The sequence below is a fragment of the Microtus pennsylvanicus genome, chromosome 2, assembly GCF_037038515.1.
Source record: "Microtus pennsylvanicus isolate mMicPen1 chromosome 2, mMicPen1.hap1, whole genome shotgun sequence".
Lineage (NCBI taxonomy): Eukaryota > Metazoa > Chordata > Mammalia > Rodentia > Cricetidae > Microtus > Microtus pennsylvanicus.
This window is the reverse complement of record NC_134580.1, coordinates 111,164,629-111,188,057: the sequence shown is the minus strand read 5'-3', so window position 1 is coordinate 111,188,057 and position 23,429 is coordinate 111,164,629. Positions and strand designations below refer to the sequence as shown.

Sequence of the window (23,429 nt, the reverse complement as noted above, 5' to 3'; positions counted from 1 at the left end):
CTTCCTGGGCAGGCAACTGTCTGGTATATACAATAGGAAAGTAAGATGAACCACCTCGAAGTGGTCCAGCTTTTGGCTTGGAGTTTCCTCTGATCGGAGGGGCTTCCTCCTGTGGCACCTCACCTTTTTGGAAGACTGATATCACCCTCTTACTCAGAGGTGAATCGCCTCTGTGCAATCCACCTGTCTAGTCAGGCTTACTCCCTCACTCAGCATAGACAGACAAGTTGCAGACAGGAAGGGATTCTCCCAGGCCCCCGGCTATGCTATTTACCTAACAAGCAGGAGAAACGACTGGGCTTTGCGACCAGTGGCGAGGGCTTCAGAGTATCCAGAACCCTGGAGGCGTCCGTGAGAAGCCATATAAAAGTGGAGACAGGAGGGGTGGAGTGTATCCCAGGCTGCTTGGCTCCAGCCAGGAGCTGCCCTGCGGCTCCCTTCAACCCCTACTGCTTCTGCAGCCTTCGCCTGCTCCGCGCGCAAGCAAGACCTAGCAGGCTGGGCTGGACGTGCCCCCGCCTGCCCGCCGCCGCGCTAGCCTGCGCCGCCACGCTGCGGTCCCAGGACCGTGCTGGGCGGAGGACTCTCGGCGCACTCACTGGCTGTCGCCAGGGCCCCGCAGCGTCACCCGGCCCACCGCAGCCTTGTGCCGTCCCGCGAGACCCTGGCTCGCCCAAGGCGGGCTCTGGGGACGCAGCTCTCCACGTGCAGGTTGCAGACTGGACGCCGCGGGCTCCATAGCAGGTGAGATCTGGGGCTTCCGAGTGGGGACCGCCAGGCTGTGATCCGAACGTGAAGACTTGGGATCCCTGTCCCCTTCTTTTCTGCAGCTCTGTGCAGTTAAATGACCGTTGAATTGAAATAATTTTTTTCTGGATATGATCACCTTCTCGGGCCCAGTAATCTGGCCACGCAAATTAACACTTCGGTTCAGCTCCCGCTGTGGTCGTTAATGGGCGAGGGGCAGGTGGCTGGCCACCAGTATAAGCCAAGCGCCCCGCGACACTCTCCAAAACGGAGCCTCTTTTCTTCCCCGCATTCTCTTTGAACCGGGGCGGGGGTGATCTTAAGGAGCCTTTTACCTCCTGTTTTGGTCTCCTTGGGTGCGCTTCCACCGGCTGAAGTTTACTGCACAAGTAACAGCTTGTTGAGGATGAGAACTTCAGGGCAAAATGAAGGCACGGAGAGATAGGAAAGGAATGTGGGGAAACCAGATCGTCTTCATTTTAGGAGGAATTTCCGTTGTAAAGGATCTGTCCATTGTCTACGCAAACGTTTTAATCACTCCAGTCAGGAAAACTAAGGACTCTGTGTCTGGAGACCCAGGAAATGAGCAGCAAGAAAGCATCTTTTTTAAGACCAAACTTATTTACGCATGTGCAAAACATTATTTAAAAACCCAGCCTCGGAAAATAGCATTTTGGAGACCATAAGGCTCTTCAAGCCCTTCCATGATAGATTGACCTCCAAGAGGGTGTTTTCATTGTCTCTTCATTGCTGATCTGTTTGTAGAAATGATCTATGTTAGTAAAAGCGAGAATTTCATTCATGTGGTTTCCTCCTGTTACCCAGGACATTTCTCAGAGCGATGGTTAAGTTTTGAGTGTATAAAGGGGGTGGATTCATGTTTGGGTTCCCGCATCGGATGGAATGTGATTTACAGCAAGTGGCCTACCTTCCCTCCGCCCAAGTTTCCCCCGTTTTCAGATGAGTGTTGGTGAGAGTGGAGGACCTGATGCTGGGATGGTATCTGATGCACACAAGAAATGCTCCCGCAGGCTGATGAAGGGAGCAAGCATTCAGACTGGGTCAACCACTGGATGCTAGAAGTTGCCCCGAGGGCCTCTGTATTGAGGGGAATACCACTGCATCCTTGCACTGCGCCCCGGGGATACTTTCAGTTATGAAACACTCCTGAGTTCTTGAATATGATTCAAACACCTTCGGTCTGTACTGCGTGTTCAGATTGCAGTCGTCCGTCTATGGATTTGTGGTAGTTAATGTATCTGGTGTATTTTTGAGATTTGCTTAGTGCTTACATTATACACCATGTGAGATGAATAAATATGTGGTGTGATATTGGTGGCTTAATTATCCACCAATTATTATAAAAACAGTGCCCCTCAGACGTCATCACCAACCCAGCTTCATACTGGTCTGGTAGGCAGAAGAGGGTACTGATCCTACATCTACTTTTTCTCTTGCCTGTTGAGACGCAGAGTGTAAGCCACAGACGCTGGATGGGCCTCAGAGTCTCTGGCTCTACCCCACACCTAAGATCCCCTGAGACCTCTGTCACGGTCAGGAGTGCAGTGGGTCCCTCAAGATAGGCCTTGAGAAGCTTGGGCTGGCTTCTCGTGAGCCACCTAACATGGCCCTGTGCAAAGGATTCCTTATAGTCATTTAAATGACGTTTATTTAAAGCTTTTGTGAGCCACCATGTGGGTGCTGGGAATTGAACTCTGGACCTCTGAAGAACAGCCAGTGCTCTTAATCACTGAGTCACCTCGCCAGCCTTTGTATAAAGCTTTTCAAAAGTCCAAATTAGCGGTGTCATTTGAGGCAACTTCTCAAGTTTTGTTGAAGTCCCTGCCTGCTTTGGATTCTGGTGTTCCTGAAACCACCAGGGCATCTGGGTCTGGGTTCTCCTTGTTTTCTGTCCTTCTAGCGCCTCCAGTTAGGAGGAAACTACGGGTTTGAGCTTCCTATCCTACCCCATCTTCAAGACTAAAGTTTTGCCTGTCACTCATGATTTTTAATCTTTTGCCAAAAACATATTTTTAAAAAAAACGCTATGGAGCCAAGGTGGCACACACCTGCCATGTCGGCACTTGAGAAACCTGAAGCAAGAGGATTCCAAGGAAGAATCTTAATCAATGTAATTTGTGCATCGGTTATTGTGTGCTTTAAAGCAGTAACTTGCTTTAGGGGCTATAGATCCTTTGATTAAAGTGCATAAGGCCCTAGGTTAGACACCCAGCGCTAGAGAAGGAAAACAGTAGCTTAAGTGAATCTACTGTACAGCAGTGATTATGGTCGCACGCCTGTGCCATCATGCGCATTAGGTCAGATAATGACTCATATGTGGTTATTTTGCTGAGTTTTTATTTGGGGGGTTCTCGTACCAGAAGATGCCAATATTAATGGGAGGAATGCAATGACACAGATGTATTAGAGATGCTAAAAAAGAGGATTTTAGTGGGAAATGGTTTTAGGGAAAAGATTTTTGAGTTGACTTTATTGAAGTATAATTTGCATACGACAAAATGTGTTGAACTGTCACATCGGCATCTGTACACTTTATCACACGCAAATCGTCATCTCGGTAAAGATGGAGATCGCTGGAAGACTGCCATAGTTTCTTTGTTTTATCAAAATAGTTCAGAGAAAGTCAAGAAAAACTAGTAGAAAGGGAAAATGAAGCTTGATACATTACATGGGCAAAGAAAAGACATACCTCAGTGGAGAAAAGAAAACACAGAACTCTAAAGAGTTGAGATTTTTTTTAGAAGTTTTGTATATACATTTATGATCCTAATTTAGTATCTAGGTACCAGAAACCTTGCAGAAATTTTTGAACAAGAATCTAAAACAAAATATAAAAGTAAGAAGCAATGGCCTTTCTCTGACAACCTGCTGGCACCTTCCACTCTCCACTGCCATTCTGACCTGTGCTTGTCCTTGTCCCTAAAGACACCTGCCTGTGCCACAATGATGTCATCCAGTGACTTCGCATCTGCTTCTTGGGAGCTTGTGGTCCTAGTTGACCGTGCCACGGAAGAGCGGCCGCAGACAGAAATCAGGCTGAGGGTGTCAGGGGACCTGCATATCGGAGGAGTGATGCTCAAGCTGGTGGAAGAGATGAGTAAGTCGTTCATTCTCCGTGGTTTTTCTGCTTTTGACCCCCTCTCTGTTACTTCACCATTCCGTGGCTGGCCCTAGATTTCCTGAGAGCATATTCCTCTTCCTCACCCCTGGTTTCTCCCAAAAAGAGGAGAGGGACCCTGTGAGAGCTTCCAATGGAATCCAACCACCTTTGTAAAAGCTTGAGTCTTTGGTGGCACACTGAAGCTCTCAAGAAGGGTGGAAAGCTATGCCCCTGCAAGGTCAAGGGCCGTCCGACCAGTGTCGTCATGGTAATCGTAGGTAACATGGCACTGGAATACCATTCTCTAATACTTGATGACTTCATGCTAAACTCAGCTCGCTCTCACCATGTCCTTCCACACTTGCCCACCAACAAAGACAGAGAAGTCTACTTCTGGCCTTAGAATTTAATGTTTTATTTTGTATTTGTTTGAGGCCTTGGATGCTGACTTCTCACTTATACTGAAATAAAGGTATTTTCTAAGTGCATCTTATGTCCATATTCACATGACTGTCATGTAAATCAAGAAGGAACATTACCTGCTCCCCTCTCAAGCCCGGGCTGCTACCCACCCATTCCCCCAGTCGTTAAGGGCAACCACTATCCTGTCCTCTCTTTTTACTGTCTTTGAACTTCATGTAAGTGCATTCATACAGGATGTACTCTCACACAGCTGCTTGTTTTTATTTAATATTATGGTTGAGAGAAATCCGTACTGTTTGAATTAATCTAATTTTGTTGCTATACGATAGTCTATTGTGCGAACCTACCACATTTTATCCACTTGTCCATTGATGAACTTTTGAATTATTTCCATTTTCATTTCATAGAGATGGTCAAATATATGATCATTATCTCTTGATAGATATTTCTGTTGAAGACTGCATTAATTCCTTTCTCTGTTGTTATAACAAAAGTACCTGAGTATAGGTAACTGTAAAGAAATAAGGGTTAGTTTAGCACATGGTTTTGGCTAAAGGTCTAGGGACTACATCTGATGATAGAAGCCTGAAAGACTCCCAGAACAGCACAAGGCATCATATAGTTTGAAGCAAGAAGTGTGTGTGTGTTTGTGTGTAAGTGTGTGCCTGGTTCTCCTGCCTCTTCTTATAAAGCCACTAGATTTGACCAGAGGGTCTGAGCTTTAATAGCCTTACCTAATCTTAAATACTTTCCAGAGGCTCCATCTCCCAACACAGTGGTCGGATCAAGTTTCTACCCTCTTCTTTCCTAACAATGGGAATCAGACCCCAACTCATAAAGTCTTGGGGGACCCTCAAGCCATATTCCAACAGATATAGTCTATGCCACAGAGAACAATTACTGACTCATCGCCTTCCAAAATAATTCAATGCTTCCACTAAGAGCCTTGAGAGGAGGGCTTTCTAATTACAGAAGAGGCAAAGCTCACAGAGAGAAAAATAACAAGTAGGTTAGAATGGTGATGTCTCTTAAGGATGGGACTGACTTCATACTGGCGCAGGGAGATTCCACCTTTGATATCATGTCGAAGGCAAGTCTGGGTGTAGACGCCACACTGAGAGGGAGAATGTGCAGCTCGGATGTCAGTGCGGCCACTTTGCGAACTGTGAGTACAACAAGGCTGCTACAGGAGCTGGACGTGGCTGAGCAGGGGAAACTGTCAGCTCTCCATGGTTCTGTGCGGCCTGTGGAGACCAGCGTGCTCCCTTGCGATCCGTAATGAGAGGACTCATTTCTAGCAGAGGTTATGATAAACAATCAAGAATGATGCACAGAGTGATTGGCGGAGTGGTTTAGAGTTCATCAGAACAGAAAATTTACTTTATGTTGTTTTTATGATACTCAAATGTAAATGAAGGTAGAGTTCACACGCCATTTGTTCCCTGTCCTCCTGGGAGACTTTGGAAGGCATCTAACAGCTATGGAGCCTTGAACCATAAAAAGAGATTGCAAGCTAAAGATTAGTGCTTTACCGGTGAATACACCGAGGTGTCTGGAGGCCGCGTGCTCAACCTCCCCTCATACGCTTAACTGTGTTTTCCGCTTTTGCAGACATAGCCCAAGACTGGTCAGACTTCGCTCTGTGGTGGGAGCAGAAACGTTGCTGGCTTCTGAAAACCCACTGGACCCTGGACAAGTGTGGAGTCCAGGCTGACGCCAAGCTCCTCTTCACCCCGCAGCATAAAATGCTTCGCCTTCGCCTACCCAACACCAAGACCGTGCGACTGCGGGTCAGCTTTTCGGCTGTGGTGTTTAAGGCCGTTGCCGATATCTGCAAAGTGCTGAGTGAGTTCCCCGCGGGGCCTCTGTGCCCTTTAGACTCTTGGCAAAGGAGAACAGGAAAATTACCTGTGCTTTCCGCCTGCCTTGCGCACTGGCTGGAGAAGCCTCCTTTACAAGGAAGCAAACTCCCCGAGCCCAGTGCAGAGCACTGCAACCGTTCAAGTGGAATGAAATGAAAGGAACACTATTTGCATAAGTCAGAGCCATTTCCACGCGCTTGCAATTGTTTAAAATACACTTGTAAGTAGAAGTGGTCATGTTGAGGGTTCTTCTCCAAGCTCATTTCTCCAAAACACACTCAGATGTTTAAGACAAACCAAAGAATGGGAGTTTTGTTGAATCCTTCGTAACGACACATCTCCGTCTTTGGGATGGTGGTACTTCATAATTCAATTCCTTCCTTAGTACTTGGCTCCTGTAAATAACTCTATCTACAGAAGTCATCAGGATGAGAGCTTATTAGTACAGGGCTTGCCTTGCCAACCCCCAGAACCCATGTTTTTAAAAAGATGGGCACAACGGCACACACTTGTAATCTCAGCAATGAAAAGGCAAAGGCACACAGATCCCTGGGATCCACTGGCCAACCAGCCTGCCCTACTTGGCAAGGTCCAAGCCAGTGGGAGACCCTGTCTCAAAAAAGACAAGGTAGATGGACTTCTGGGGAATGACCCCAAGGATGTCTGCTGGCCTCACACACACGTGCACACAGGCGTACGTAGACCTGTATGTATACAAATATCTGCGTACACACCACACACACACACACATAAAAAATTATTCGTGGATAGAAGCCTAATCTTTTTTTTTTGTTGGGTTTTAAAATATGATCTTATTATGTGGTCAAGGCTTACATCAAACTTGTGATCCTCCTGCCTCAGCCTCAAAAACACTGGGATCACTGGCATGTGCCACCTGCTGAATTAGTGTCTCATGGTATAGTAGTAGCACAGAGACAACACTACCCAATTAGTTCTCTCTTTATGGTACACCGTAGAAAGAGGGGCCCTTAGACCATGAGTGGTTCTTATTTCCTAGTTTTTGAAAATGTGTGGGTGCCTTCTTTGACACCAAGAATATTGGTGGCATCACCACCCAGCACGTGAACGCAGAATATTACACATCACTAAGTAGTCGCTGTCCTCCATTAAACGATAATCTGCTTTATTCGTTCACCCAACAAATGCTCATTGAGCCTTACTGTGCAGCCGGTAGTCGGTGAATGGTAGGAAGTGTGATGAAGGTCACTGAGGTCTTGCCCTTCGAAACAGGCAGAGATGGATAGCCAAGAAATAAGCAAGGAAAAGAACAGAGAATGTTGAAGTGGTATGGGCGGTAGAGCAAATGGAGGGAAGTATCCACGGATTTAGGAATGCCCATGGGAGACATTAAGGGGTCTGAGAGCCTGAAATGGGATTAGGATGGAAATCACCACCTCAGTGTATCAATGTCTGCCCAGTGGCTGTTTAGTGAACCAACCAATACCTGGGAACAGTAAAAACAGTCCATTGCGGGGGTTGGAGAGATGGCTCAGAGGCTAAGAGCATTGCCTGCTCTTCCAAAGGTCCTGAGTTCAATTCCCAGCAACCACATGGTAGCTCACAACCATCTGTAATAGGGTCTGATGCCCTCTTCTGGCCTGCAGGCATAGACACAGACAGAATATTGTATACATAATAAATAAATAAATATTTTAAAAAAAACAGTCCATTGCAAAGCACACGTTCCTGAAGTGTCCCTGACGTGGGATGGGATATTGTGAAGCGCAAAGCCATGTTGTTGTTAGCAGTACTCTAGTGAGGAGCTGAACACCACGTAAGCCATCCCACAGAAAGGCCTTGTCCCTACCCCACGGGGACTAGGTGACATGTCACCGCTAAGGCCAAGCAGGCAGGTGCTCTCTTCTCTAACTGTGGCTTTGAAGACACATGCAGAGAGGTCTCTGTTCAGCATCTCAAATCGTGGCTCTTAAATCTAATCAATCAGCGCTAACTCAGATTTAGCAGTATGGCGGTCTTCCCTGAAGAACGGAAGAGGCACAGATTCGGAGCCGAGGAGTTTCACTTTGTTGATCGTTTAATGCGTACACTATAATATGTAAGTTGTCAGGTGTGCACAAAATAGACATTTGGGATGGCTCCAGGTGTGGTGGAGCCTGAGAGTCAGGCTTCCTGGATGATAGAGAGAGTCAGCCGTGTTGCTCTTGCCTCTGGGCGCCTCGCAGTTCATGAACTGCCTCGATAAGATCTAAGGGAGCGGTACCATTAAAACTGCCGCTTCCTTGGATTAAAGCTGCTCCATGGGTTATCGGAAGTTCTGGTCACAGTTGCACTCTTGGATGACTCAGAAAGGGTTATCGCAGCTGGATTTCTTCAGAACCAGACTCTGAGATAAGGAATCGAGAGCTGAGGTCCTGATACCTGGAGATGCTGTGTAGAATCCAGATACAGGAAGAGAGATTGAAGACATCTGGCTTCCACTAAGAGTGTCGCAGTGAGGGCAGCCAGGACCTCTGGGAGGCAGTGTGGAGACACAGCCTCTGGGCTGTCCCAGGAGGGTGAAGGTACCAAAGAAGGACCCTACCACCAAAAGCACCTTTTTGGAGAGCACAAATCCTCTCACATGGATGGGGCTAGCCACCACAGAACGTGGCTAACAGCCAGCAAAAGCTCCTAACAGACACACAAATGCTCTCAAACTACTGTAAGTCAGGTTGGCACACAATGAAATGACAGAGACCCAGAAGGCAAGGTAGGATGTGAGGATACCTCTACAGGGATGGCAGAAAATGATGGGCATTGTATAAGGGGAAAAATATTGCAGAGTCAATTGTCCACAAAGCAAAAAAGGATATGGGGCCCTTTGTGGGTTTTTTTTAACAAAACCAAAGAGAGAGAGAGATAGAAGCAAAGGAAAAGAGAAATACTGCCTGTCCATGGCGGGCACACGAGCCTCACAGCGCTGACGGTGGTTGAGCTGGATAGCAAACACACAGAGAGGGCGTTACACCATTCCCTTTGCTCTGGGTGTACTTAAAATATCTTCAGCACAAATTAAAACACAAACTAGAAACCACACTAGACTGAACCTTCTGCCACTATTTGTCTTTAGCCAGTTAGAGGGTCTTTGTCCCCTCAAACGGGGATACAGCGGCTTCCATTTGCAGCCACAGCCCCCTAAGACCCATCAAATACACAGAGCAGCTGAGTCTCAGGAGGAATCCTTTTTCTTTTTAGTTTTCTCCCTTTTTGTTTGTATTAGTTCTTACTTTGTTTTATTTTAGATATTAGAAGACCCGAAGAACTTTCACTGTTAAAGCCTGCTGGTGACTATTCTAAGAAGAAAAAGAAGAAAGACAAAAGTAGTAAGGATCCTATGATTGATGACGTCCTGAGCCTGGACAGCTCTTCAACAAGTTCGGGTTCCCCAGGTACGGGGCTCTTTCAAATGTGACTGTAGACCCCAAAGGAAAAATCAATAAATACTTCCCTCTCTCTCTTTTTCTCTCCCCCACTTCACTCTCTCTCCCTCCCTCCCTCCCTCCTTTTCTCTCTTTCCTTTTCTTTCTCTCTCCTTTCTTCTCTCCCTCCCTCCTTCCCTCCCTCCCTTTGCCCCTTTCTTTCCATATATAGAGCAGTTTATGAACTGACCCCATGAGTGGATCTAAGAAAGCCTCCCTAGAACCCTTAAAGCAACAAAGGGGGTCTATGTCTTCCCTCTCTTCCTTTCTCTTCCTCCCTCTGTCTCCCCACTTTCTCTCCAAACAAAGAGGGATCAATGTTGCTGAAGGATTAACTGACAAGTTGAAAAGGAGCTATATAGTTACATTTTGAATTTTTTTATACTTAGACTTTTACCTTAGGTATGCTTAGTAACTCACAATTTTAATTGGATATCTTATGCTGTAAAATACTAGCACATCCAGCCATGAATTGTGGATGATAAAGTACATTTTAGAAAGAAGGTAATTTGGGTAATTTCAATATATTTCTCTTTTCCTAGTTTACTTTGTGTGGCTCTTTCTTCTTCTTCTTCTTCTTCTCCTTCTTCTTCTTCTTCTTCTTCTTCTTCTTCTTCTTCTTCTTCTTCTTCTTCTTCTTCTTCTCCTCTTCCTCCTCCTCCTCCTCCTCCTCCTCCTCCTCCTTTTTTTATTCTTATTCTTATTCTTTTGGTTTTTCAAGAAACAAGGGTTTCTCTGTAGCTTTGGAGCCTCTCCTGGAACTCGCTCTGTAGACCAGGCTGGCCTCGAACTCACAGAGATCCACCTGCCTCTGCCTCCCGAGTGCTGGAATTAAAGGTGTGCACCACTGCCTAGCAAGCTTTTTCTTAAACATGCTTTCATTTGGCTTGTGAAGGAAAAGCAGGTAAAGATTTTTCAAAGGTATACCTGTATCAAAACAACTGTCCCTACTTTCTTGCATTATCACAGGCTTTCTTATGTAGTCTATTCGGACACAAAGAACAAAGAGGGATCTGAGCAGTGTTCAGAGGTAATGGCCAGTTATTGCTAAGAACCAGCTATTGGGTTCTTAAAAGTAGCAGATGTAGCAAAATGTATCTGAGACATTTTGTGCCTGTGTTCTCGGTTTGCTCATAACACCAAGAAATAGAAAAGTCTGGGTGATTATAAAGGACTTACTTACCAACATTTATCTGTGTTGATTCTTGGAAACTTTTACATCTTTGGGATTCCAGATTCCAGGACTGGAAAGACCAGACAAGATCTTTACCTGTGCACCTGATCTCCTACTATCCTGACTCCTGATACCTTTAAAATCAAAATTCATCTTAGTATAATCTTCTAAAGATTCCTAACCCGGATCACCTATCATTTGCCTGCCTCACAGTAAGCCCGGGCTTGTACAGTAAGACCATGACACCCATGTATGACCCCATCAACGGGACGCCAGCCTTATCCACTATGACTTGGTTCGGTGACAGCCCTTTGACAGAGCAGAACTGCAATGTTCTGGCCTTCAGCCAACCTCCTCCATCACCAGATGTACTTGCCGACATGTTCCAGCCTCGATCTTTGGTAGACAAAGCCAAGATGAATGCAGGGTAAGGGGGACCATCTTTCTCCTATCTGAACTGGTGTTCATACACTGAGAGAAATTAAAGAGATGGGGGATATCTAATTTTTTTAATTAGTAGGCATGGCGTTATGTTTCCCTAGCATAGCTAACTTTAAAAGGAAAAAGGGATATACACAGACTGTAGTGGTCTCAATGCCTTAAACGTGTGAGAAAATTGTCTTCAAATAACTTGATAGCTTTCCATCCATGACTGTAACTCTCGATGCTGTTGCAGGTGTGAAAAGAGTGCTGGGTGATGCAGAGTGGTAAATACATATACACATGTGCGCACACACATACACAGCTTATATTTGCTCTTTACCTTACTGTCCTGGAACTTGCTATGTGTGTGTGTGTGTGTGTGTGTGTATAGTGGTACATGTCTATAATCCTCAGAAAGCTGAGGCAAGAGGATCACAGGTCCAAAGCCAGCTTGGACTACATAGTAAGATTCAGGAAGGGAGAGGGAGAGAAGGAAGGAAGGAGGGAGGGAGGCAGGGAGGAAGGAAACACTATCAAACAACACTTCTAGCTCCTTCATTTTCATATGTCAATGAGAAAACTTTTTATCTTAAAAATTGTAACATAGCTAGGTGTGGTGGCGTATGCCTTTAATCCCAGAACGTGGGAGGCAGAGGCAGGTGATTCTCTGTGAGTCTGAAGCCAGCCTGATCTACAAAGCAAGTTCCAGGACAGTTAGGGTTGTTACACAAAGAAACCCTGTCTGGAGAGGTGGGGGGACTGTAAAGTAAAGAGCAAATATAAGCTATTATGTGCTCACTGGCTTTGTTGATATGGTTTACTCTGTCCGTGTCCTTGGATTTATGTAAGATGCAATCTGAAACACTGTGGTGCGTAGACGGGAAAAGTGGGCTGGCTTTTAAATCCTACCCTCTTGTTTCCTAGTTGGCTGGATTCCTCCAGATCCCTTATGGAACAAAACATTCAAGAGGATGAGCAACTGCTGTTAAGATTTAAATACTACACCTTCTTTGACTTGAATCCCAAAGTAAGAAATTGTTCTTTTGTTTCATTTTGTTTTCCTTTTGAGTTGTATGTGCGTGGAAGTTCTACACCTTACATTTTGTTATCAAGGCCAGAGCTGATTTGCGTGAGCTCCTCTTCCCTGCAGGTTGGACTGAAGCAGGTGTACCTGCTTCTGAACTTTCCTCTCTGCCTCCTAGGGCAGGCTGAGCAGCGTTAGCAGGAGTTGCCTGGGTGTAACATGTGGGCCTGCTTATTGGGGTTTCTGCCCTGCCCAGTTCCTACAGTTTGTAAATCCCAAAGAAAATCACACAGAGAGTCTATATTAATGATAAACTGATTGGCCCATTAGTTCTGGCTTCTTATTAACTCTTATAACTTACATTAGCCCATTATTCTAGTATATGTTAGCCACATGGCTCTGTACCTTTTTCAGCGGGGCCGGTCACATCTTCCTTCTTCAGTGTCTGGGCAGGACTGCAGAAAGAGCTTCCTTCTTCCCAGAATACTCCTATTCCTATTGTCCCGCCTCTACTTCCTGCCTGGCTACTGGCCAATCAGCGTTTGTTTAAAACATAATTGACAGAATACAAAATTGTCCCACACCACCTGGGGTCTTCATACCCAGCATGGTGCACACAGCCTCTCAACATTCACAGGAACAAGAAGGGAGTGAAGCGCCCACATAGCTAGAATCTACCATGGCTTAGGAAGGAAAGGAAGTATCAGTGCTAGGTTGAAGACATGTTCTTAAGAGCAAACCAGGACCACAAGGTGATTCACACAAGACTCCACACTGCAGTGGTAAAATGATCTTAAGGAAAAGGGATCATCTGTCTAATAGCCCTGCTTGTCACCAACTCCAATTTTAAGGCAAATCTCCAAAGCTTATAAGGAAAATTAATGAGGGATGAGATGAGTCCTTTGGACTTCTACGGCTTTCCTCCTTCCAGCCAGCCATTCTGTGGAGTTGAGCATCTGCAGCTGAATGACCCCTTGTAGAAAATACAAATGAAACACTGTAATCTCTGGGTGGCCAGACAACCTTGCTGCAGCAGCCCCACCCAGGGTCTGTGCCTACTGTTCATCTTCATTTCGTTCTGAGCATTTGTGTGAGGAACTTGCTTCAACCTTTCTCTACACTCTTTCCCCCTGCAGCCACGTCTCTGCCTTCTTGGTTGATTTGTGTCGGTCTTTCAAAAGCCCATCTCAGTTCCCTAACTTCCTTACTTAACTTCTTCCAAAAAACAAAAAACCTCCTCACTCCTTATTTCTTTTTAGGGGTGTATGCGTGAGTGTGTGTGTGTGTGTGTGTGTGTGTGTGTGTGTGTGTGTGTGCGTGTGTGCTTATATGTACATGTATGTGTCTGTGTTCATGTGTGTGCATGTGTGTGCACATATAGTCGCCAAAGTCAACATTAGGTGTCATCTTCTACTACTCTCAGCTTCCTTATTTTTGAGACAAGGTCCCTAACTGAATGCTGAACTCACCAAGTTTAGTTAGACTGTTTAGCAGAAAGCCTCTGGGACCTCCTGTCTACTCCTGTCCATCTCTGGGACTACAGAGAGAACCACCAACCATGCTGGGTGCTGGGGATCTGATCTCAGGTCCCCATGCTTGCTCAGCAAGCACTTTGTTGACTGGACCACCTCCCCTACGCCCTATTGCTGTCGTTTCTATGGGAAACTCTACCTAGGCATTGGTTTGGACCCAGGTTAAAGCTGATGGATCTGTCCTGTGTATGAAATGCATGACTCCCAGTGAATTGTGACAAAACAGGAAATTTTGGCTTCTCAGTAAAAGTATTCTGTCACTCTCCTAAGCAACTGTTTTGCTTTGCTTTGTTTTTTAAGTTTCTTAATGAACACTATTTATGGTTTCTTTTTTGCATTGTCTACTAAATACAAATTATACATTTCTGTGATTTCATTTTTGTTGTTTTAAAAGTACTTCATAAATTGTAAAATATTTCTATCATACAAAAAGTAAAAAACTAGTATTTTAGCTTAAAGTAAAATATTTTTCTTTTTTCCACTATTATTATGATACATATATAAATATGTAAGTCAATCTGCTAGGTCCATTTGTGGTGTTGGGGGATGTTTAGGATGGAAACACATCCATGAGGGAGACTAATTCTCTCTGTCCCAGCAGAGAGAGGTTTGTTGCTCATCATCTATGGTTGAGGCACCATGAGACTTCACCCATCCAGGCTGAGATGTCAACTTTTAATTGAGTTGTACAGATCTTGTTTGGGCAGCAATATTGTTGAGATTTGGTGGGTATGTCTTCTCTGTCATATCTGGAAGACACAATCTCATAGCAGACTTTCTGGTCATCTGGCTCTTACAATCTTCCAGAGTGTTCTGGGCCTTAGGTGTAGAGATGTGTTGTAGATGCATCAGTTGGGTCTGACACCCCGTAGTTAATTGTTCTCTACATTTTGACCAGTTGTGGTCTCCATTTGTGGCAAAAAGAATCTTCCTTGATGAGGAATGAGAAATATCTGTGGGTGTAGGGATATTTAGACTGTAAGGGATTATACTGTTTAAGAAGGTGTCAGAAGTAGGTTCTCTTGAGTTTCCAGTACCAGGCACGATTTCTCTCCAGTTGAGACTCAAGTCTCTTTAGAGAGCTGTTGTTTACTGCCAAGATAAGAGTGCCACTGTTGCCCCATTAGGAATATCTCGCCATGCTGGTCATTGTCGTGGTTCCTAGATGTCAGAACTGGGTAGGAGTTTTAATTGTTTTTCTTCCTTGACATTTTGCATAGCACCTTCTGGTGCTGTGCCCCAGGAGGGAGGTTTTCAGGTCATATCTAGTTCATAACCCTCTGAGTCCTGTGGCTGAAATTTGTGGTGTCATCAACAAGGACTTACCTTCAACTTCTGGGACGCAACCAAGGGTGACATCTATAGCCTATATTATTTTATGAGTCTCTTGAACTCCCCTGACCAACAAGTCAAAAGGAGTTTTCTCATTCCTGTTGCTGGAGATTTTGTGATTTCATTTTTAAGCCTGATCCCTGGTTCAACACGAGTCTTTCTTCACTTAGTTCCCAACTAACCTATGTTGTTCTGTGCTTTCTGTTTTAATAACCTAACTGAAATTGGTCATAAAATTAGATAAATGTTAGTAAAAACTATATTCAGTCAGTTTTAATTGCTAAGTCAGTATCCTGGCCCCATTTTGTCTATTCAAATGCTTTCCCATCTGTTAGTTTATTCACATATTTATAAAGCAACTATTATTATCCAAGAACTAGGTTGCACACAGGGAGTCCAAACCCATCAGACATTAAAGCCAATGAATTAAAATGCATAAGTCTACCACATGAAACAATGAACTATAGTGAGCAAAATCTTTTTCAAACTGGACATAGTAATATGTGTATTTCTTAATTAATTGAATAAATAATAAAAATCCAGGGTAGGTCCTACACAGTGATTGTAAGTCAAAATATAAATTAATCTAGCCTCTGTAGAAAGCAGTGTAGCAATATCTATCAGAATTACAACTCTGCTTTGACCTGCAAATCTACTCTTTATAGAAGAGTAATATTGATATAACTTTATACATTAGTACTATAGGTTATGACTGCATAAATGCTTTTATGAAAAGATTGGAAAATATCAGTAGAGAATGGTGTGGTTATATCAAGATGCATCCATACCACACAATTGTGTCCTGGAACTCGCTCTGTAGACCAGGCTGGCCTCGAACTCAGATTTGCCTGCTTCTGCCTCCTGAGTTCTGGGATTAAAGGTGTGCGCTACCACTGCCTAGGAGTTTTGACAGGAGACTGGTTCTAACTCCTGTGATCAAATGATCCCCCTGCTTCAAGATCCCTTGTGTCTGAAATGATAAGCATGTGCCACCATGCCTGGATCCATGTACTGTCAGGGTCTGATGCTAGCCCGGACTCTAAATTATTTCTGTCAACCAGACCCCAACATAAACTATCTCTCTCTGGACCAGTGTGGAGGAGATAAAAATAAAGACATGACTCACATGGTTTCATCGGGAAAGAGAGTCTCAGTGGTCCCTCATGAAGTCCTGAGTTTATATCCTGAAGAATTCCTCCGGCTTTATTTTCCAAACAGCCTTTATACCAAAACTTAATTTAGGGGAAATAGATTAGCATTCTATCTCCTAGGTAACCAGGTGAATGGCTTTTTGTCATGTCCACAGCTACCTGTCTGCTCTGTATGTTAGCTGTCATGTAAACTTAAATTAACATCTCAATCAGGCATTCTCCAAATTACAAAGAAAGGAGCAAAACCACATCCTGACCTTTTGTTAGGTAGTGACGGCCTGTCTGGTAGGCTACGTGACCATCCTCAGATACCGACTATGGCTTTAGAACCTGGCTGCCATACCAAATAGAAATATGGGCCTACAATGTACACTGTTCATGTGAATTTCTTTTAGTTGTTAAGTCTTGACTGAACTATAATTTATGTACCATAAAAAAGTCATTCACCGGAATTCAGGCATCATGGCACACACCTATAATTCCAGCACTCAAGAAGCCAAGGCAGTGGGATCAAGAGTTCAAGCCTGGATTGAAAAACAATTTGCATGAGGCCCTTTCTTTCAAAAACAAAATAAAAAAGTAAATTAAAAATAGTATGTATACTGTAAGTATACAGTACAATGATTTTTTTGTTTGGTGGTTTGTGTCAAGTTGGGAGTGTAGGCCCCAGCCCCTTGCATCTATCCCAGCCCCCAGGCCTAGTCTGGACTCCAAATCCCAGCATGCCAGGTCCTGGAGGTGGGGTCAGGACCACTCCCCAGGGTATTTAAGTAATCCCCCCCCAAAAGAGAAACACGTGGTCTTCCTTTCTTTCTCCTGGGGGTCGCATGTTCACGACTTCCCGGTTCCACCGAGAGCGCAGATCTCCCATTAAACCTGGATATTTCTTAATTTGGTTTGTTTTGATTTGGCTTGATTGGGAATTTTTGCATTGGCAGAAAGCAGTACAGTTTGTTTATCCATGTTCCAGCTCACTGAGGGTGCTTTGATTGTTTGCTCAGGCCTGATGTGAACGGCGATGTGATGCTTATTCTCAAGTGTATTTGTTTCCGTTTGTCTGGAGAGATGAGGAGGTGGGGTCCAAGGCCAGCTATATGAGATACCTTTGTAGATCACAGAACAGAGGCAGACTTTCCTGAAGGTCTGAGCACATCACCACATTTAGGATGTGAAAGTCACATCCTAAATCCCACCCTCTTGGCTCTGCATTGTCTTCTTTTCCCAGAAACTTTAGAAATGCAGAGAAAGAACATGTCAACAAAGCATGTCATCTTTCCCACTCACCATTATTAGAGGTATTTGCTGGTTTGGACTTGCTTCACATTTAGACGTTCCCTATCGCCTCTTTTCTTCACAGACATGAGATTAATGTAAATAAATAAATAAAGCCAGTATTAATCAAGTCATGATGAGTCTACTGAGGTGCTCTGGGATATTTTTCAAGTTTTCTTCATGTTTTCTTTATTAATTTTTTTCAAAATATACAATATAATATATACTCATTATAAAAAAATTCAAATGGGCCTGGAGAAATCGTTCAGTGATTAAGAGTGCTTGCTGCACCAGATCCTAGCACCTGAGTAGCTAACTCTGCGGGGTCTCATATGTGTCTGTAACCCTGGCACTGAGATGGGCAGGCTAAGGCGGATACTGGGGCTTTCAGGGTGCCAAACTAACTGAAAAAAACATGAACTCCAAGGAGAGGCCTGCTTCAAAGTCATAGGCAGAGGGTGATAGAAGAGGATATTAACACACTCCTCTGTTCCTCTTTCACACACCTAACAGACACATGTCCATACAGCACACAAAGCACATACCAAATTCACAGAGAGAGAGAGAGAGAGAGAGAGAGAGAGAGAGAGAGAGAGAGAGAGATTTGAAATCATTACCTAAAAACAGAACAAATGCTAACATGGAAACTATGATTTAATGAGAATAGAAGAATAGAATAGAATAGAATAGAATAGAATAGAATAGAATAGAATAGAATAGAAGACTCTTGGTCATACAAGACGAAGACTTTGGAAAGTGGGTGCTTGTGCGACATTGTGGATGTACCTGTGCCACTAAACCATACATTTTAAAGGTCAAGATTAATTTTGTTAGACATATTCTACCACAGTTGAGGCTGTTTTTAAGATAAATGTAAAGAGGGATTATTTAGAATAAAAAATAGTGCTTAACCTAAATGCATAGCGTCTGTGAAGTTTTGGGTGCATAGATACGAATGACTTTAAAAGAGATCTTGCCATTTGCCACAGCACAAATGAGTCTGGAGGACACTTATGCCAAGTAAAATAGAGCAGAACACTTGTACATAGACTCCAAAAAGAGAAGACATAGAAGAAAAAGTCGTGAACACACCAAGATACAGTATTGGTGAGGGCAGCACTGGTCAGGTAAATAGACAATAGACAGACACAGGTCAAAGCATAGAAAGTAGCAGACACACAGGATGAGTAATTCTAGAGTGTTTATGTAGGACATGAGGACCACGGACAGTAGACATGTATGTATTACAAGCCTTTCTTACCTTATGATTTTGGTGAGTTGGTTGCTCTTTTCCTAAACAAAACCATTTTACTTTCTATATTATTATTCTTATATTTCTTATTATTATTTTATTGCTAATATTACTATCGATAATATTATTTCTATATTCCATGTTGCAAACCCTAAATATACACAATAAATATACCCAGTAAACTCATTCCAAAAGAACAAAGAGAACCACCCTTGGCTATGACCTTTCTCTTAAAGGCAGCCACAACTTCATGACTAACATCCTTGCAGATTTTCCACACTTTTTCTAGGCTGTATTTACCAGGTTTCCAGGACCGTGTGTTCCCTGTATAGATGGGAGCGTTTGCATGCTCTGCGCTTGCAGCTTTTTATCTCACGGAGCCATCTTTCACATCAGTATCTAAAGTCCAGTTTCCTCTTTTATCAACTGAACTGTAGTCAAAGAAAGGCTAACACATACTGTTGGGAACCATGTGTGGCAAGCATCTTACAAGAGTGTCTGATGAGTGCCAGCATTTCTGTCTAGATACTCATCAAGTGCAAGAGAATATTAAGAGATGTATCTAGATAGCATTCCTATAACCACAGCTGCAAAGCGAACCTCATCCCACAACATCAGATACTAACAATGCCTCACAAGCCAATCCGATAGGACAGAAATTCTGCCGTCTTGTTTTAGTTTGAATCCTCTAAATGTTTTTGGTAAGGTTGGGCATCTTTTCTGGTGTTTAAATGGCTGTTTGGTTTTCTCTGTGGAACACCTGTTTATGTTTGTTCTACCTCCTCTTAGATTTTCTGATTTTTATATTCATTCATAGGAATGGTTTGTATTAATGAATATTGTCTCTTCTATTTAATGAAATACATTCTTTCGATCTTTATCTGATGAATGTATGACCTCTTGAATGTATTTTTCACTGTAAATGTTTAATTCTATGTTGTCAAGTCTACTTTATACATCATAACGTTTAGGTATCTTGTCTTACATAGAACCTCATCTGCAGGCCAGGGAGTGGGGTTCATTAGTAGAGCATGTGCTTAGCATGCTCCAGATTCTAGGAAGAGGGAAAGGTGGAAAGGGGAGAACGGAAGGGGAACAGAAGGCTTCCTTCACCCATTTAAAGACCTTGCATTTACCTACAGAATATGCACGGATCAATGGTTTTATGTATTCACAGAATTGTTCAAATGTAACTGCTGTCTATTTTCACAACCTTCTGTGACCCCATAGGAAGAAGCCCTGTGCCACAATTCTGATTGCCCTTTAATCCTGCCAGCCCCAGGCAAGAGCAACAAACTAATGTTTTTATGGATTTGCCTATTGTGGCTGAGGACCTAGTTCATTTGATAGAGTTCTCATCTAGCTCTGAGTTCAATTGCCTGAACCACTATGCCTATAATTCTAACTCTCACGCTTAGGAGATGGAAGCAGGAGGATCAGAAGTCCAGGGTCATCCTCAGCTACATGTTAAGTTGGAGGCTAACCTGAGCCACATGAGACCCTGTCTCAAAAAAAAAATAAAATAAAATAAAGTAATACATAGGATTATAGAGCATGCAGGACTTTGTGACTAATCTCTTTCATATAGCATGTTTTCCAAGTTCATCTATATTTTAGTATATACAAGTATTTCATTTTATTACCAAATAATGTTCCATTGTGTGATATACTATGTCTACTCATTAATTCATCTCATCAAAGAATATCTAAATTATTTCCACATTTGACTGTCATTAATATTGCTATAATGCTATGAATACTCATGCACATTTGGGCTTTTTCAATTCTTTATAGTGCACATATTATTTATTTGCCGTCTTATTGTAAGTGGTAGCTCAGTGTTCCTGAACATTCATAATGCAAGTGTTATCCACATCCATTTCCCTTACTCTTTCAGCATCCCAGACTGCCACCCATTGAACAGTCACTCTCTTCTCCTCCCCCAGGCCCAGTGAGGTCAGAACACTTCACTTCTGACTTTCTGGATGGATGAGTCTACCTATTCTAGGTAGTGCATAGTAGTCTTCCTCATTGCTCGTTTCAAGTATTTCATCTTTGGGAATCATCCATGTTACAACATGGAAACAGAATTTTCTTCCATTTAAAAACCAGGTATCTTAGTTATTTTTTGATTTCTATGACAAAACACCATGACCAAAGCATTTTATTGCAGAAAGAGTTTGTTAGGAACTGTACAATTTGAGGAGGAATTGTGCCCACCGTGCTGGGAAGAGTGGCAGCGGGCTAGCAGGCACGGTACTGGAGCAGCAGCTGGGCTCTTATGTCCTGGTACATAAGCAGAAGGCAGAGGGGAGAGAGAGGTAGCTGGGAATGGCATGGGCTTTGAAACATCAAAGCCTACCCTCAGTGAGGTGACCCCTTCTTAACCCTTCCCAAACAGTTCCACCAACTGGGGAGTAAGTACTCAAACATACGAGCCTATGGGGACCATTCTCATTCAAACCACCACATGGAATATTACCCCATTGTGTGCACATACCGTCTTTTGCTCATCGACTTGTCCGTTGATGTCCATTGATGGACATTCACGCTGCTTCAACTCTGCCTGCTGTGGATAATACTGCTGTGAAGAGTTGCCAAGTATCCGAGTTTTTACTTCCCCTTTTTTTAAGGGAGAGGAATGGTTGGCTCCTAGTCTATGTTTAGTGCTTTGTCTGCCCCATGTTAGAGCTGTGTGTGTAGTAGTAACTGGTGTCCACCGTAAACCAGTAACCTGCTATTCTGATTACTGTGTTTGGTGTCTGGTGGTAAAAGTGTCTCCTTCAATGTGATTCTTTTTCAAAGTTGTCTTGTCAACACTTGAGTGTTATATCTTCTGGTTCACCTACGAATAGGTATAAAGTTCCGTTTTAAACAGCCCCGTCAGGTTCTTCTTGAAATGGCAGCGTTTGGAGATCAGCCTCGTCTTTCATTATCGACCGTGTAGTGCGCGTTTTTACTTTCAATAGAAACATGGTACGGAGAGCAAAAACCGTGGCACCAATGATGGACTAATTTGACTGCTGGAAGAAACTCTGGGAGATGCTTAGGGAAAGTTCCTTCTGACCACAGATGTCAAAGGAGCAGGGCAACAGGAAGTGGCCTGAGCTAGACTCGAGAGTGGGATTCACCAAGAATGGTCCCGGTTACGCAAGAACTTTTGCGCTGTGGACAATAAACAAATGCCCACATGCCTGCATACATGTGTTTCTTTCTCTAGTATGACGCTGTCCGAATAAACCAACTCTACGAGCAAGCCAGGTGGGCTGTTCTCTTGGAGGAAATCGACTGCACAGAAGAAGAGATGTTGATCTTTGCAGCACTGCAGGTTGTGGGGATGTTTGCAGCTCTCCAAGGGGGTGGGGGCTGGCTGCAGCTTTTCTCAGGGGTAGGGGGCTGCTGCTCTCCTCGGGAGTGGGGATGTCTATAGCTCTCCTCGGGGGTGGGGGAGACAATTTTAGTTTGTTCTGGTTAAAGCCTTCTATTTGTTTCTTTGATGACAGATATGAAAATTAAGAGAGTAATTTTCCGTGTAAAATGTTCCTCACAATCTATGCGTGTGCACACGCTATATAAGACGTCTATTCTGCAATTCCTGTTGCTTGCCCCTCACATACACAGAGACAAGGCAGAACAAAGTTTGACCCCCAACTATCTAAATCTCAAAATTAGCCCAGTTGGATGCCATTTTCCTGCATAGACAGACCTCCTTCCAGATGTTCGGGATTCCAAAGAAACTCTCCTCGGAGAAGAAGACATGGTTAATGATCTGCTTGTGGCTGTAACATTTCTAAAGCCTCTGTCTTGAGCCAGGTGAGGTAGAGCAGGCCTGTAATCCCAGCATGTGAGAGAGTGAGGCAGGAGGATCATAAATTCAAGGGCCGCTTAGGCTACCTAGAGAATTTGAGACTAGCCTGAACGATCAGGCAAGATCCTGTCTCAAAAACATATATTAGGGTTGGAGAGATGGCTCAGTGGTTAAGAGCTTTGCCTGCTCTTCCAAAGGTCCTGAGTTCAATTCCCAGCAACCACATGGTGGCTCACAACCATCTGTAATGAGATCTGATGCCCTCTTCTGGCCTGCAGGGATATAGGCAGGCAGAACACTAAATACATAATAAATAAATAAATCTTTAAAATATATATATATATATATATTAATTTAACTAAAGAAAACTAAAACCTCTTTTTATGTTTTAGTACCACATCAGCAAACTGTCACTGTGTGCAGAAATCCAGGACTTTGCCGCCAAGTCTGAGGTTGATGAGGTGGAGGCAGCACTCTCTAGTTTGGAAGTGACCCTCGAAGGAGGGAAGGCGGACAACACTTTGGTATGAACCTTCCGGTAACTCAGATTTGTGCTGACAAATGCAGGCTGGAACTGGAAGAACATTTCTTGCAAAAAGAAAAATATGCCGCTCGCGTGACCCGCTTAAATTTAACAAGAACTGGCTTTTCTCAGGCTATCGGGGCAAGGGACTGCGAGATCATTTCACCACCGCCCATGAAAGTTTTTGTATTGTGTTTCTTTTGGGGGACCAGCTGGCACAGTATGTGGGGAAACTACAATGGGCTCCCCTACACTGGCACGGAACATGCCCTTGATCTTTTAAGTTTAGAAAGAGCTGTACAGCCTAGGGCAGCTGAGGATGAAGAAACAGGTAAGCCTTGGCGT

At 43.8% G+C, this 23,429-nt stretch overlaps 1 protein-coding gene across 1 annotated transcript in view; it reads left to right on the top strand.

Annotated features, from left to right (window-relative positions):
• Window positions 1-570: 570 nt before the first annotated feature.
• The window catches only part of Fermt1 (FERM domain containing kindlin 1), a 37,993-nt gene continuing 15,134 nt past the window's right edge, over window positions 571-23,429 (top strand). The window contains exons 1-8 of the mRNA XM_075962273.1: window positions 571-744; window positions 3,694-3,865; window positions 5,903-6,136; window positions 9,417-9,563; window positions 10,981-11,194; window positions 12,115-12,217; window positions 21,974-22,081; window positions 22,954-23,085. Coding sequence (XP_075818388.1) covers window positions 3,712-3,865; window positions 5,903-6,136; window positions 9,417-9,563; window positions 10,981-11,194; window positions 12,115-12,217; window positions 21,974-22,081; window positions 22,954-23,085 — 1,092 coding nt within the window. The 5' untranslated portion in view covers window positions 571-744; window positions 3,694-3,711. The remainder of the gene's footprint in view (window positions 745-3,693; window positions 3,866-5,902; window positions 6,137-9,416; window positions 9,564-10,980; window positions 11,195-12,114; window positions 12,218-21,973; window positions 22,082-22,953; window positions 23,086-23,429) is intronic.